Here is a 16,730-nt window from a genome sequence, read left to right on the forward strand (position 1 = left end):
TGGTTGTAAATTTTACAAAATGTACCTCGTGTGAAAGGACAACTTTTTTTTCTACTGTCCAAGTTCTCTTGCAAAATCTTGTCAGACATTTTAAAACCATGCTAAAATTAAACGTGGGACCCCAGTTAAAATGCTGTCATGTGAATAGCACTTAAGAAACTGACCACGAGAGTCAAAACATGACCAAGACTTACCAGTATTATCCAGACAATTACCCAAGGAAAGAAAATGAATGTGATGATCGCATGAAGCAGATGGTTCACCCTGGGTCTGTACAAAAAGAACATTGTGAGAAAATAGAATTAAAGGCACTGGATACTATTGGTAATTACTCAAAATAAATGTTTGCATAAAAACTTACTTGTTAACGATCAATGCAGAGCTGTTGGTAGTATAAAACATTGTGAACAACTGCTCCCTCTGAAGTACATATTTTTTGAGAAAGAAATAATTTCCCACTAAGATATTTAATTGGATTTCGAGACCTCACAATTAGATTTTTTAGGTCTCAAAATCAAGCATCTGAAAGCACACCTTCGTGTGGCAAGGGTATTTTTTCTTCCATTATTATCTCGCAACCTCGACGACCAGTTGAGTTCAAATTTATACAGGTTTGTTATTTTGAGCATTATGTGAAGATACACCAAGTGAAAAGACTGGTCTTTGAAAATTACTAAAGGTGTCCAGAGTCTTTAACTCTGCTAGGGTCGAAACGTGGGGGTATTTTTTTCTGTTTTGCAAAGAGAACACTGTAATACATCTCTCTCTCTCTCACCAGTCAACTGAGTTCCAATTAAGGAGATCTCTCTCATGTTTTGATAACCAGGTGATAAGCTGAGAAAGTTTTTTTTTTATGTTTCTGTATAAGTGCCCTGCCCGCTAGTCTCAGACGATGCTGTTGTATTTGAGTGGATAGCCTTGGTTCATTGCCATACAATTCAGTATTTGTCATATTTTTTACTTCCCATCATTGGCTAACTTTTGTTTCACTTTCAATGTACTTGCTGGCATTAAACTTTGGACTTCCACATTGGAAGTAGTAACAGTAATCTCCAAAGCAGTGATACTGTTACAGGAACTGTGAAATAATTACGTGAACAAAAAGTACAACCTACGATGGTTCAAAGCTTGTATTTTACACTGGACCGCAGGTCTAAGGGCGGGAGAATTTAGCATTGGGCTAAATTCATGAGGACCAAACAAGTTTGGCTGTTTTGTTCAAAATGTGCAATATCTTTGATTTGAAGAAATGATATTCCAATGTTGACTGTGAGTTTGAGTCTGGTAAAAGCTTTCAAGAGCATCAAAGTATACCAAAAGAAAAATGAGACACAAAGTCTCTTTCAAAGATTGTTCAAATGAAAGCAGTTTTAAAATTTGTGGAAAGTTTTTTTCCCATTTTGATTCCTGTAAAATAAGTTCTGGTGCAGTGAAAACTTGAAGCTCCATGCCCTGCATTCTTGTGGAGTTTTACAACAAGTTCCAGCCCTGCTTGTGTGTTGTGTGCAAAAACCAAAAGAAACAGTTGGGAAATCCCACCGTTGTACCGGGTCAAATATGGGGGCAGAGGGAAACCCCCTAAATGCTCCCCAACTTTCTTTTCCTTCTGTACAGAGGTACCCACCCCCCTCCAAACCTCTGAAGAACTCCTAGGATAACAAAAAGAGGGGTATCAACATGCCCCATATCAAGCACAAAAAGGAAACTTTCATTCACTTAATGTTTTCCTCCCTCAAAAAAATTCAAAGAAAAAATGAAATGGCTAGACTATGAAAACAATGTGAGTAATTTATAATATATTTTTTTAAATATTCTTCGTCTGAAAGTAGGTCAGCTGGCTGCAAAACCAATGTTGATGCAAAATGTATACCCCTGCCTAGATTAACCTGTCTTCTGTGGCAGATGCTCTCGAATGAATGGGGGTTGAATGAAAATGTTCAAATTTAAGGACTAAATCATTCAGATGTTTATTATTTTATAGCTCACCGTTGCTGCACTGTGGTAGTCACGACAGTATGCTGTACTTGCGGCTGTTGAGTCACCACCACCACACCTGCTGGCCCCTGGGTAGGCACTGGGGCATAGCCCTGGGGCTGAGGGTACCCAGATTGGTAACCTGGCTGGGCTGGCGGGTACCCTTGCTGGGGTGGCGGGTACCCTTGCTGGGGTGGCGGGTACCCTTGCTGGGGTGGTGGTTGGTACCCTGCCTGGGGTGCTGGGTATCCCTGTGGTGGGTACCCTTGCTGCTGGGGTGGGTAACCTGCTTGCTGTCCCTGATTTCACAAAGAAAAGTTATTTAAGTAAAACAAAATTGATACACATAATATGAGCATATTTTTTCAATATTAACTAGTTCGTTTTGGGATTAAAATCGCTTTGGGATTAGGAGTTGTTGGTACCCTTGCTGGGGTTGTAGCTACCCTTGATAGAGTTGTGGGTACCCTTGCTGGGGTGCTCGGTACCCTTGCTGGGTTGTGGGTACCTTTGCTGGGGTTTTGGGTACCCTTGTTGGGGTTGTGGGTACCCTTGCTGGGGTTGTGGGTACCCTTGCTGGGGTTGTGGGTACCCTTGCTGGGGTTGTGGGTAACCTTGCTCGTAGAGTGTCGTGGCCGAGTGGTTAAGAGCATCGAATTCAAGTTCTGGTGCGTTTTCACCGGAGTGTGGGTTCGAATCCCGCTCGTGACACTTGTGTCCTTGAGCAAGATACTTTACTATAATTGCTTCTCTTCACCCAGGGGAATAAATGGGTACCTGCGAGGGTAGAGGTTGATATTGTGAATGAAAAAGCCTTTGGAGCGATATAAACTGTTGCCCAGGTTGTATACTCCCAAGGGAGCTGAGAAACATTAAAAAGGGATGTTATTGGCCCTATGACCAGGGCACTAATGTAAAGCGCTAAGAGAATTAAGTGTTAGTTATTAGGCGCTATATAAATCGAAAGTTATTATTACTATTATTATTGTGGGTAACATTGCTTGGTATGTGGGTGCTGCGTATCCTTGATAGGGTTCTGGGCACCCTTGCTAAAGTTGTCGGTACCCTTGCTGGGGTTGTGGGTACCCTTAATTGCTGGGGTTGTGGGTACTCTTGCTGGGGTGATGGGTACCCTTGCTGGGGTGCTGGGTACCCTTGCTGGGGTGCTGCGTACCCTTGCTGGGGTGCTGGGTACCCTTGCTAGGGTGCTGGGTACCCTTGCTGTGGTTGTGGGTACCCTTGCTGGGGTTGTGGGTTCCCTTGCTGGGGTTGTGGGTACCCTTGCTGGGGTTGTGGGTACCCTTGCTGGGGTGCTGGGTACCCTTGCTGGGGTTGTGGGTACCCTTGCTGGGGTTGTGGGTACCCTTGCTGGGGTTGTGGGTTCCCTTGCTGGGGTTGTGGGTACCCTTGCTGGGGTGCTGGGTACCCTTGCTGGGGTTCTGGGCACCCTTGCTAAAGTTGTCGGTACCCTTGCTGGGGTTGTGGGTACCCTTAATTGCTGGGGTTGTGGGTACTCTTGCTGGGGTGCTGGGTACCCTTGTTGGGGTGCTGGGTACCCTTGCTGGGGTGCTGCGTACCCTTGCTGTGGTTGTGGGTACCCTTGCTGTGGTTGTGGGTACCCTTGCTAGGGTTGTGAGTACCCTTGCTTGGGTTGTGGGGACCCTTGCTAGGGTTGTGAGCACCCTTGCTAGGGTTGTGGGTACCCTTGCCAGGTTATGGGTACCCTTGCTGGGGTGCTGCGTACCCTTGCTGGGGTGCTGCGTACCCTTGCTGGGGTGCTGGGTACCCTTGCTGTGGTTGTGGGTACCCTTGCTAGGGTTGTGAGTACCCTTGCTAGGGTTGTGGGTACCCTTGCCAGGTTATGGGTACCCTTGCTGGGGTGCTGCGTACCCTTGCTGGGGTGCTGGGTACCCTTGCTAGGGTTGTGGGGACCCTTGCTAGGGTTGTGAGTACCCTTGCTGGGGTGCTGCGTACCCTTGCGTGGGTGCTGGGTACCCTTGTTGGGGTGCTGGGTACCCTTGCTGGGGTGCTGGGTACCCTTGCTAGGGTTGTGGGGACCCTTGCTAGGGTTGTGAGTACCCTTGCTAGGGTTGTGAGTACCCTTGCTAGGGTTGTGGGTACCCTTACCAGGTTATGGGTACCCTTGCTGGGGTGCTGCGTACCCTTGCTGGGGTGCTGGGTACCCTTGCTGGGGTGCTGGGTACCCTTGCTGGGGTTGTGGGTACCCTTGCTGGGGTTGTGGGTACCCTTGCTGGGGTTGTGGGTTCCCTTGCTGGGGTGCTGGGTACCCTTGCTGGGGTGCTGGGTACCCTTGCTGGGGTTGTGGGTACCCTTGCTGGGGTTGTGGGTTCCCTTGCTGGGGTGCTGCGTACCCTTGCTGGGGTGCTGGGTACCCTTGCTGGGGTTGTGGGTACCCTTGCTGGGGTTGTGGGTACCCTTGCTGGGGTTGTGGGTTCCCTTGCTGGGGTGCTGGGTACCCTTGCTGGGGTGCTGGGTACCCTTGCTGGGGTTGTGGGTACCCTTGCTGGGGTTGTGGGTACCCTTGCTGGGGTTGTGGGTTCCCTTGCTGGGGTTGTGGGTTCCCTTGCTGGGGTTGTGGGTACCCTTGCTGGGGTTGTGGGTACCCTTGCTGGGGTTGTGGGTACCCTTGCTGGGGTTGTGGGTTCCCTTGCCAGGTTATGGGTACCCTTGCTGGGGTGCTGGGTACCCTTGCTGGGGTTGTGGGTACCCTTGCTGGGGTTGTGGGTACCCTTGCTGGGGTTGTGGGTTCCCTTGCTGGGGTTGTGGGTACCCTTGCTGGGGTTGTGGGTTCCCTTGCTGGGGTGCTGGGTACCCTTGCTGGGGTTGTGGGTACCCTTGCTGGGGTTGTGGGTACCCTTGCTGGGGTTGTGGGTTCCCTTGCTGGGGTTGTGGGTTCCCTTGCTGGGGTTGTGGGTTCCCTTGCCAGGTTATGGGTACCCTTGCTGGGGTGCTGGGTACCCTTGCTGGGGTTGTGGGTACCCTTGCTGGGGTTGTGGGTACCCTTGCTGGGGTTGTGGGTACCCTTGCTGGGGTTGTGGGTTCCCTTGCTGGGGTGCTGGGTACCCTTGCTGGGGTTGTGGGTACCCTTGCTGGGGTTGTGGGTACCCTTGCTGGGGTTGTGGGTTCCCTTGCTGGGGTGCTGGGTACCCTTGCTGGGGTGCTGGGTACCCTTGCTGGGGTTGTGGGTACCCTTGCTGGGGTTGTGGGTTCCCTTGCTGGGGTGCTGCGTACCCTTGCTGGGGTGCTGGGTACCCTTGCTGGGGTTGTGGGTACCCTTGCTGGGGTTGTGGGTACCCTTGCTGGGGTTGTGGGTTCCCTTGCTGGGGTGCTGGGTACCCTTGCTGGGGTGCTGGGTACCCTTGCTGGGGTTGTGGGTACCCTTGCTGGGGTTGTGGGTACCCTTGCTGGGGTTGTGGGTTCCCTTGCTGGGGTTGTGGGTTCCCTTGCTGGGGTTGTGGGTACCCTTGCTGGGGTTGTGGGTACCCTTGCTGGGGTTGTGGGTACCCTTGCTGGGGTTGTGGGTTCCCTTGCCAGGTTATGGGTACCCTTGCTGGGGTGCTGGGTACCCTTGCTGGGGTTGTGGGTACCCTTGCTGGGGTTGTGGGTACCCTTGCTGGGGTTGTGGGTTCCCTTGCTGGGGTTGTGGGTACCCTTGCTGGGGTTGTGGGTTCCCTTGCTGGGGTGCTGGGTACCCTTGCTGGGGTTGTGGGTACCCTTGCTGGGGTTGTGGGTACCCTTGCTGGGGTTGTGGGTTCCCTTGCTGGGGTTGTGGGTTCCCTTGCTGGGGTTGTGGGTTCCCTTGCCAGGTTATGGGTACCCTTGCTGGGGTGCTGGGTACCCTTGCTGGGGTTGTGGGTACCCTTGCTGGGGTTGTGGGTACCCTTGCTGGGGTTGTGGGTACCCTTGCTGGGGTTGTGGGTTCCCTTGCTGGGGTTGTGGGTACCCTTGCTGGGGTTGTGGGTTCCCTTGCTGGGGTTGTGGGTTCCCTTGCTGGGGTTATGGGTACCCTTGCTGGGGTGCTGGGTACCCTTGCTGGGGTAGCCTTTTGCATGAATAAAATATGTCACAAAAATGCACACATTATGGGATTTAAGGTATTGCATGGTGACATACCAATATATATTTGGTTTGCGATAACACTATGGTTGTGTGTATCTACTTGCAAGGTAGATTTTGTTCTTTGGAGAATAGTTTTGCTTTAAATTCTACCACCACGGAGTAAATTTTTCGGAATTCGGGAGACTTTTAACTGCTTTTTAACTACAACCTGGGTTGAATGTAGAAAATCGGCCGCGACTATTTCTACTAGCTATACTGCCGCAGAGCTAGTTCTAAATTGGTCTCAACATTTTTTTTAGCTTGCTCTTGGCCATCATCAAGAGACTGAAATGCTCACATTTCCAACAATTATCTTGATCTTCCAATTAAATTTGTTTAAAAACCTCTGAACCTGCACAAAGTCACAGTGGGTGACCTACCAGGAAAATGAGGTCACAATCAGTAGATTGTAAGGTTGTTTTTCCAACAAGAGAAGACTAATGTTGTTTTTTGCCACTGACAAGTTCACACATTATTGATGTGAGCCAGTTTTTATGGTCACCATACAATACACTGTACTGGGTACAGAATGCAATACAAATTTGTCCATTGTGTCAACAGTAGGCGTAGTCAAACAGCATTGAACTTAAGTCAAGCATGATTGAAAACCTGTAATAATTCTTCTGCATTCACATGACAAACATTTTGTAAATGTATTAGGTTGCCGTCTTGGGCAAGGAGGAAGTACCATTTTAGGCCTAACAGTGAAAATGAAACCAGTTTGATTGAACATAATCTTTGGTTTGCAGGAAGAACCATTCCAGGCACTGTTATGTACACTATTTCATGCAATCAAACATGGAGCAATAAAACAATCTATGGTACATGTGATTGTGTGTACAAATAATGGTAGCAGTTTTGAAGTACTTTTGTGTATGGATTATTACATTGTATGCAAATACTCCCATTCCCCAGACATCACACTAGCTATTGTATGCAATCCAGACTCTCCTAACAATACATGTAACCTTGACTGTGTAACAGACATGATGTATTTAATATATGATAAATTTGCATGGGGGATAAAGAATGTTAATAGACCCTTCCCATAAGCTTGGGCGATATCACGATATTATCGAATATCGCGATATTAACTTGGAAATGATTTCGATATCGGATGGATTTGGTTTTAATCGAAATATCTATATATCGCGATTTATCGTGGCATATCGATTAAATATTGCGGTGTATTTGCTAGCTGAGACATCTTGCACCCCATAGGTTTGGAGTAAAACCAGAAGAATAGGTCACTAGAACACCTCTCTTATGCTATGACTGTCTCTCTACAACTTTCACTTGGAGTTTTAAGACTGATTATGTCAAATTTCATTAATCGCGATTATATCGAACATCGCGATATATTGTCGGCGATATATCGTGAATAAAATAAATCGATACCACCCAAGCTTACCTTCCCATGAAATATGCTAATTACATTCACGCATGCGTACAGACCCTGTTGGTTGGCAAACGCCATAGAGTTGTGCACTAAGCAGACGCGCGATCATGTCTGCGTGACGCACCCATTACCTGTGTACAAAACAGCGCGATGTTCCCTCAATTTGCCAACCAAAACGTTAATGCGCACGCGCTATGTGCAAATGACATATTTCATGGGAAGGGTCTATTATGGTTTTTACCCATATGCACCGATGTGTGTAAGTACTGTATACTCGATACTTTCCCGAGTCTTGTAAAAAAATATTACAGGAATATTTCTCGGATGGGATTCAAACCAATGACCCTTGCAATTCTAGAGCAGTGTCTTGCCAACTAGACTACCGAAATTGTCCGGTAGCTAGAAGCAGTGCAAATTCTATGTTTTGGCAGCGGGTACCACAACGATATAATAGATGTTAAAGACATGTATGATGTATGATGAATTAGGTAAATATGGGCAGGTACCAGGTAGTGAAATCGTTGAGGTCCCTTTACCCTTTCAATTTGCTAAAAACTTCTTAAAAGGATTCGGGTACTTTTTCAAATGTCCACAGATCTACATTAAACTTACAGGGTTTGAAGATAATGATAGCATTATCAGCCCAAATAATGATCAGGCATGTTTGCTTTGTTTTCGAAAGGGCAAGGGTACCAAGACATTTTTGTCTTTGGTAAAGGGCACCCTATGAGGAAGTTTCTACTGGAGCATTTCAAGGGGCACCGAGGCAATAACCAGGGGCACAGAGGCAATTGTCTTTGTTGCCTCCGTTAAGTATCAGGCCTGTGCTTTATGGATAAAGATATTAACTTTTTTTTTACAGTTAACTGAAAGCATCGTTTTCCCCCTGTGTCCTGGTAACAAAAATTGGGGCGGTCATTGGTTCAATTCCAATTCGAGTAGTGTGCCTTTGGATTTTTGTTTCCATCCTAGGACACAGGGGAAAAACAATGCTTTCTTTCTTTGTCCCCAAGCCCCCAACCACTCCCTTCCCAAATAGCACTCTACACCAATGACCTCACTTTCGCTCAAAATACCCAGCTGTCAGACAAAAATGTCACCACCTACCTGGACACATACGCACAAGTATGTAAGTAAAGTTTTTAACGTTTGTCTGAGATCAAGCTTTTATTTTTAGTATTGTGGAGTGCCATTACAATTTACTCAAAAAAGGAACATATGACATCAATGGAACTGGCGGTGGTAGCCTAACAAGATTGGGAGGCTTTTAGATGGTCCTTTTACACAGTACTGCGTGTGCGTGCTAAGACCTACATGCGCAATACTGAGCATGCATGAGCACATGTACGCTCAGAGCTGCAAAAAAGGACCTAATGTCTGCTGTCGCCAGCGTCTCAAAAGTCTCCTATCGTTTACCTTTGGAGGTTCGTAGGGTGGAGGTGGAGCAGACATTATGCTGGCAATGGTTTCTTCAAACCAACGATAAAGGTTTCAAGCGTCAATGAAAAAATGTCTTAGCTGTGTCGGAAACTAAGTCAAACCTGTGAATGAAGAGAACGAAATTGTGTCTGATGAATAAATCATAAGAATAATTTACATATTTAAGAAAAAAACCTGCCTAGACAGCTGTGATGATTACCCCCAAGTTGCGAAAACGTAACCCTCCTCCCAATGAGGGTTACGTTATCGCAATTAATTACCCCCAAGCTACATGTATGGTATGGAGGAAGGTTCATCGCGATTCAGAACAGAATGCGTTATGGGTAGGCAGATGGGGCATTTGTTACCGTGATGTATGTTGTCATGCACAATCTTTACATGCATGGCCTTTGCGTGGGTTCAACAGCGCCCTCTCTTGGACTTGATATTTTGATATCCCCGATAAACCTTAAGATGGCTGTGGAAAGCGACAAGCCTCGGGTCTTATTTTTTATTTGTTGAACTAGGTTGTTTAGCCTTGGGGTTGTATCGGGGCATGTTAACTTAAGGATTGTCATATCAGTATCACTATCAATCATCAGCAGATCAAGTTAATTAATGATGTGACACAAAATTAATGTGTTTTAAAATTTACTCACGTCACGGATCTCCTTTTTAAAGTTTTACACTGTCATGTATTTCATGTGCCCAAGTTGTTTAGTTTGCTCATTAAGATTGCTCATAAATAAAAATAAAAACACTGTGACATTTGTGTTCAACTTTAACAATGTTTAAACCTTGAATGATCAAGCGAAACTAAATTATTTGTTTGTTTGTTTAGATGATCTTCCCATGAAGGGAACTCGGCAAACTCCCACAAGGGGATATAAAGCTGGCAACAGCCAATCTCTCTCATCATACAAACATTGGTTTAAAACGTCTATGATTATTATGAATTGCACAAATCAAGAAATTGTGATTCAGTAACTAGACGACAATATTTATTCTAGTCATTGTTAAATCAGCGGTTAGCTGGGGGATTCGAACCCACAACCTTGTGATTGCAAGTCCTGCAGTCTAACCACTTGACCACGGTGACCAATCATCATGATCATGTGACTGTCCATGTGGATGTGACACAGGAACATAACCCATCGGCAATCGGCTGCCGCGAGAGTTGTTTTTTTCCTTCGCCCTTCGGTTCACAAGTTTCGGATCGAAGAAACAGCAACAATAATAAGATAATTCTTACTTACCAATTGAATTCTTAATTCAATATTGTAGGGGTATATTTTGATTCAAAATAGTGAATGTTGAGGATGAAAACAGTTCAAGGTGTTTCTGGTTTTCCCCAGGAAGGAATGCATACGGACGGTGTGTACGTTTCGTTCGTCTACACGTACATGAATGTCTATGTTTGGCACATGACGTCGCCCAAAAATAAGGAGAGCGAGAAAGTGCGTAGTTCATCGTCAACATTGAGGGCGCCAAAAGAATAATCAGATCAGATCAGAACAACTCTAAAAACTTCGCACTGCGACGGTGCAGGGCGTTGAAGCTTACTCTATGGTTGAAGATACTGGTTGATTGTGATTAATCATAGAGCTGTAGGATTAATCGACCACCCATCCGATCCCGTCCTTACCCCGTCACGTGTTTTTAAGTCTGGACTTTTGAGATCAAACATTAACAGAGTGCTGCTGCATTTATAAAGTTTCATATTATGATAATTTCAATTTTTTTATTGGCCTGATACTATACAATTTTTACACATTCATTATTCCATTACCATTTTTACATTCACGCCTTTAAAGATTGGCACAGTATAAGTGCCAATGTGGCAGGAGACTCTATCCGGTAGTCTACTTGGTAAGCCACTGCTCTAGAACTGTAAGGGTCGTGGGTTCGAATCCCACTAGTAAAATGCCTGTGATATTTTTTCACGGGACTCGAGAAAGTACTGAGTATGCAGTGCTAACACACATCTTTACCCCCATACTGGGTGCGTTCGTTTAGCTCCCCTAGGTCGACCCCGGTGTGTGGCGGTTTGTTCCCCAGGACGAACGTGGGTAACTATCTGCACACACTCGTCCTCGGAAAAAACCCGCCACACACCGGGGTCGACCCAAGGAAGCTAAACGAACGCACCCAGATTCTGATCGCGCCCTCTGTTGAATCAAGGCTCCTACGTAAATTTCCCATTGGGGACCCAATCTCCGGCGGACAGACGCTCCCAGGGACACCGGCATTATATACACTGCACAACACTGGCCAGACTAGGGTGGTCACTCTAATGGGGGCGGGGAGCCATTCTTGCCAACATGCCCGACCAATACCCCCCCCCCCCCCCTGTAAAAAGAGCTGACACTCTAAAAACTAAAGAGTTGAATCCAAAACTTGCATGAGTTCGGTGGGTGACTACACTTCAAACAAAAAGTTGGATCCACCGTTTTGTTCAATCTAGCATTTTAAATATTAGACCTATGTGTAAGTTAGTCGGTGTCACACGAAATGGCGCTTTGAATGAAGTCATCAAAACCAACTTTGGTATATAGCAACAAACAATGACCCATAAATAAGTTTTTTACTTTCTAGAACTAAAAAGACTCCTACCTTTGGTGGCGCCCTTCTGATGTGGTCTCCCTGTACCGTAAGACCCACTGTCACACGTAAAATGATTCAAGGCTATAAACAAATCAGTGTATTGACAAAGAAGATGAACTGCGCTAAGTGGCCTTTTGTGCAATTCTTCACAAAAACACACATGTTAAAAAGGTGGATTTTGGCTTCTTTGGATCGCCCACCGACACAAATTCATGTTAATTTAGGCCAGTTTTAACTTGATGGTGTTTTCTTAGAATGGTCTTGATCTGTGTTCATCAATTGAGATTCATAATCTTCGCCCTTCTCAAGTCTTGACCTCTAAGATCTATTCCATGATTCCTCTCATCCGTCAATTTGTTATCAAGTTATTTTGTATATTCTTGTTCCCGTTTACGTCAGGTTTTCCATCAGGCATCTCACTACAAGCTTCAGCTTTGACGCTTCCATCTTAGTTTTAGTGCTTGTAAAAAAATATATCCTTTTTGTTACTTCGTGAACCTTTTGCATTTGTAGGAATTGTTCATGAAGGATGAGAAATAATAACTGGAGTTTGAATTGGGTTGATACCCTGTCTATTTTGTTGTGTATGTTATTCATAATACTTAATTTCTAACTTTTTCAAACTCCGGGTTACAATTTACAGCACATTGTCAAAACTGCTGATGGTCCCAAGCCGTATAAAGCCGACGTGACAGTGGACGTTTCCCCCAACCGTTGATGAAGTTCACAACATTAGTTTAGACTATTGAACACATGTATACACTATACGTTTAAGTCTGTATCCGTTGAAGTGTAAATTACCATACTGTTTGAAGGTAGTATCAGTTATCTGACTTTAACAGTTTACTTGGACATAAACTGAAAAAGGCAAAAGGACTAAACTGTGACTCCTACCGTTGGTGGCACCCTTCTGATGTATCCATCAGAGCCGTATATTGGGTCTCCCTGAAAGACCCACACGTAGATTGAATGCAAGGTCATAGACGAACCACTATTGACAAAGAAGATGAACTATGCAGATTATGTGGCCTTTTGTGAAATTCCCCGCAAGAACACACATTTTAAAAAGGTGGATTTTGGCTTCTTTGGGTCGCCCATTGACGCAAATTCATATGTTATGCTAAGAATGTTAGGCCTAACTGGATTGTATTTTCTTGGAATGTTCTTGATCTGTGTTCCGTCAATGGAGATTATTCATAAATCTTCGTTAATCCATGGTTAATCTTAACATTTCACGATCTCCTCATCCGTTGGGTTTTATTTTTTACAAAGTCTATTATATTATACGTTCTGGCTCCTGTTTAAATACGTATGTTTGTCCATCAGGCATCTCCCTCACCACAAGCTTCGGCTATGATGCCTTCAATTTTTCGCCTTGTAAAACATGAAGTATAAGAAATGACTGAAGTGCTGTAAATTTTACGCATATTTTTTACAGAGTAGACTTGTGGACAAGTCGTTAATTGTCCAACGCGATTAGATAGTCGAGTTGTGGCGGTGCTCTCGCGAGATCACCGCTCTCCTGCGAACTGCATCAGCTGGTTGCCCGACTTCTACTCCCCATATAATAATTATGTGACCGTACGTGAGAGCAGGGCCCAATTTCATGGCTCTGCTTACCATAAGCACAGAATCGGCGCTTACGGAAGCAGGGAATTCTGTGCTTACGGCAAGCATATTTCACGGGTTAGCGGCGAATTTTGGCTTCTGCGCGTGCGTACTTCACGTTACTAGGCATTCTACGCTTACAAGGCTAGCGCAGAAATTCGGCGCTTGCACGTAAGCGGGGAATCGCGATCGTAAGCGCAGAATTCGGCGGTAAGCAGAGCCATGAAATTGGGCCCAGTAGTCTCGCGGGGCCAGCAGTCTCTCGAGGCGGGGACAGTCAGATGGCTATCACCGCGACAGACATTTTTGACGACTTGTCCACAAGTCTACCACACCCCCACGTTTTTGTTTGCGTACTTTTTAGATTAGATTAGATTAGATTATATTTTTTTATTCGTCATGCCCAGCATGAAAATCACTTTCTCGATTTGCACATTAAAATACAGAGTTCTGTGTCATGCGTTCTTTCACAAGAAGTATCTCATTGAGTCCTCTAAAATGAGGAGATTCCCAGCATACAATGAGGAGGTAACACCATCCCACATATCGAACACCAAACTAAATGGCAAAAGTCCATATTGTTTCCGAAATGCCCTTAATTTCAGCCTTATCAAATTCCTATAAAACCCAGCTATGTTGTCGGTTCAGATCATTTTACTGATTCATCAAGTTTACTGTGCTTTAAACTTCCACGTCGCTTCCCTCCCACAAAAACTGTTTAAAAAAACCTTTAAAAAAAAAACCCGTTTTTTTTTGTTCACTTCATTTTTTTCCCTTGCATAAGTTGTCAAGTTTCAAGGATGTTTTATGACACAGAACTCTCCCAGTGTTTATTTAAAGCTCTTCAGTGTTTTTTCAAAGTCACCTTATTTAGCTCGTGGATAGAGTCCTAATTATGATGCCTTGCTGGGATATAGTATGTAAAGTGGATTCTTATTCTTACTGAAGACTTATAAACGTTAAAAAAGACGGATACAATGTCTGTTCATGTAATAAAAGAGTTTGCATCCTGCCTTTTACCGCTTTATAAGCCACCAAGACGTCAACCATCCCCCATTTCCCCAACTTTAGTCAATCTAAGAATACTTTTTTTAACGAGTGTCAGCAGAAGCCCTTCAAAACCATGAATAGGCTGTTCCAGGAATTGACACAAATGAAGAAGGAGATAAGTCCATTATTCCACTCGGCTGACGAGAGACGAGAAGTGGCCCGAGCTTGCCAGCTGATCTCTTCGCAGCCTCCCCGGCTACACGGAGCGTAAAGCCGGGGATGTGTGGGTGGACAAGGGCACGCACGGTCCTCGGTCAGCGGTTGACGCAGTTGGGAATTGTCCAACTCACTAAAGCCCGTTTAGCTCTATGATCAATTGGCCCATAACGGTCGCCGTAAAAAAAAGACCTATATACATGTACATGAAGATGGGTTTATAAACTGCATTTTATTTTTAGCGTGAACCAAAAAATCCATTAAAGTTTGAGTTATGAGAGTGAAAGTCCAATTTACACAAAAATCCACATTCAATCACCTCCTGCATTAAGTGGAGCGCCGTCAACCCAATTAAATTCGAGACGTACGTTTCTTGGAAATATCATACTGGTTTAAATATAACGACGATCAACGCGAAGTGTATTGGGTTTGCACTTCTAATTGCCGGGACAAAAATAAAATACTTCTGAGAACTGACCACCAAACTGTTTAAACATACCTCTGATTGAAACAAAATATAACGACGATCAACGCGAAGTGTATTTGGTTGCCATACTAGATCCCGGGACAAAAATACTTCTGGAAACTGACAACAAATCTGTTAAAGACATCAGACTCTATTGGTAATTGTCAAAGACCAGTCTTCTCACTAGGTGTATATCAACATATACATAAAATAATAAACCTGTGAAAATTTGAGCTCAATCGCGGTCGTCGAAGTTGCAGGATAATAATGAAAGAAAAAACACCCTTGTCGCACCATGGTCACACGAAGGTGTGTGCTTTCAGATGCTTGATTTCGAGACCTCAAACTCTAAATCTGAGGTCTCGAAATCAAATTCGTGGAAAATTACTTCTTTCTCGAAAACTACGTCACTTCAGATGGAGCTGTTTCTCCAATGTTTTGTACTATCAACCTCTCCCCATTACTCGTAATCAAGAAAGGTTTTATGATTATATTATTTTGAGTAATTACTAATAGTGTCCGATGCCTTTAAACAATAACTCTGAAACAAACCACGCATGCTAACATGCTAACAAATGCCTTTTTCGAGATTGGTGACTGAAACTCTTCATCACAACTGCCTGTGGTTTTCAAAAAGACTTTTGCTGACAAGAAGTTTAGACTGTCATTACGTCACGAGAACAAAATCCAACATGAAACCACACTGTTTGTCTCGTAGGATGGCCCTATAAAAAAAATGGCCATTATCACAGGAGGCAGTTTAAAAGCAACCAGTTTTAGGAAATCTTCAAGAAGAGAATCCGTTCACATTTGAATAAGACCTATTACTCATAAGGATCGCAAAACATTGTTTGGAAAGTTACCGATGTACCGATAGTTTAGAAAAAAGAAAAAAAGGAAAAAAAGTAGACAACAACAACAACAACCCGCAATTCAGTTTCCCGGCACCATTTCAACAACAATACCCGTAAAAACTATACCTTTTTACGAAGTTTCAGGAAACAAGCTGTATACACACACTTCTCTTTATTGTTTAGGTCACAATGCCTTTAAATCCGCTGAGTGTTCTGAGTGTGTGCGGGTATTTCCCCCTTTTGTTTTGTCTCCTTAGAGACACTAGTTGGACGTAGACAGAGAAAGTTCAGAAACCTTTAAAGGTATATACCGGAAACTATTGGTATTTACTCAAAATAATTGCGAACATAAAAAATTATTGTGAGGATCTGTTCCCTCTGAAGTAACATGGTTTTTAAATGAAAGAGGTATAAGTTCTCAAAACTTAAGCTAAGGCCTTTTTTAAAAGGCTTAAAAGCCTTTTATTATGCAAAGTAATGCGACAAAGGTTTTTTTCTTTCATTATTCTCTTCAAACTCCATGACCAAATGAGTCAAAATTTATACAGGTTATTATGTTATGCAACTATAGTGAGATTACTGGTATTTTGACAATTACAAAACTTGTCTAGTGCCTTTAAGCCTTTGGCGGTTGTTCATCGCCGCCTCTTAGAAAGGATTACGGGTTTTCTTAAGCAAGGTGCTTTAGAATTTCAAGTAACCCTTTTTAACCATTGCTTTTTTTTAAACACAAAAACCAAGGTTGTTTTACTTTGCATTATTTCCAAGAAATTGCGTTTGGCGGTTACGAACTTAAAAGTTTTAAAACGTACGGGATAGCCACAACAGGCGTTTGTACAGTAACTGACAGATGCAGATGCAGATGCAGAAAACTTTAAAAGTTTTTAGAATGTCTTTGTTTTATAAAACGCACCATTGATTCATGTGAGTGATGAGCGAGATTTCAAGAGCAAATATTGTTTTAACGATTACGTTGAAGAGAGATCTGTTTCACAGATTAATTACATGTAGGCTAATGTATAAACAAAAGACGTTAAGAATGTTTATAAGCCGTTTACACTCTCAAATCTCCCGGTTCACA

At 44.1% G+C, this 16,730-nt stretch overlaps 1 protein-coding gene across 1 annotated transcript in view; it reads right to left on the reverse strand.

Annotated features, from left to right (window-relative positions):
* Positions 1–10,359, reverse strand: part of LOC139937027 (uncharacterized) — a 14,667-nt gene extending 4,308 nt beyond the window's left edge. Inside the window, exons 1-4 of the mRNA XM_071931973.1 lie at positions 10,168–10,359; positions 8,909–9,033; positions 1,987–2,273; positions 195–270 (exon numbers count right to left, since the gene is read on the reverse strand). Of these exons, the coding sequence (XP_071788074.1) occupies positions 195–270; positions 1,987–2,273; positions 8,909–8,944 (399 nt within the window). The 5' untranslated portion in view covers positions 8,945–9,033; positions 10,168–10,359. The remainder of the gene's footprint in view (positions 1–194; positions 271–1,986; positions 2,274–8,908; positions 9,034–10,167) is intronic.
* Between the last annotated feature and the right edge of the window lie 6,371 nt (positions 10,360–16,730).

This window comes from Asterias amurensis, chromosome 5 (assembly GCF_032118995.1).
Source record: "Asterias amurensis chromosome 5, ASM3211899v1".
In the NCBI taxonomy this organism is placed as follows: Eukaryota; Metazoa; Echinodermata; class Asteroidea; order Forcipulatida; family Asteriidae; genus Asterias; species Asterias amurensis.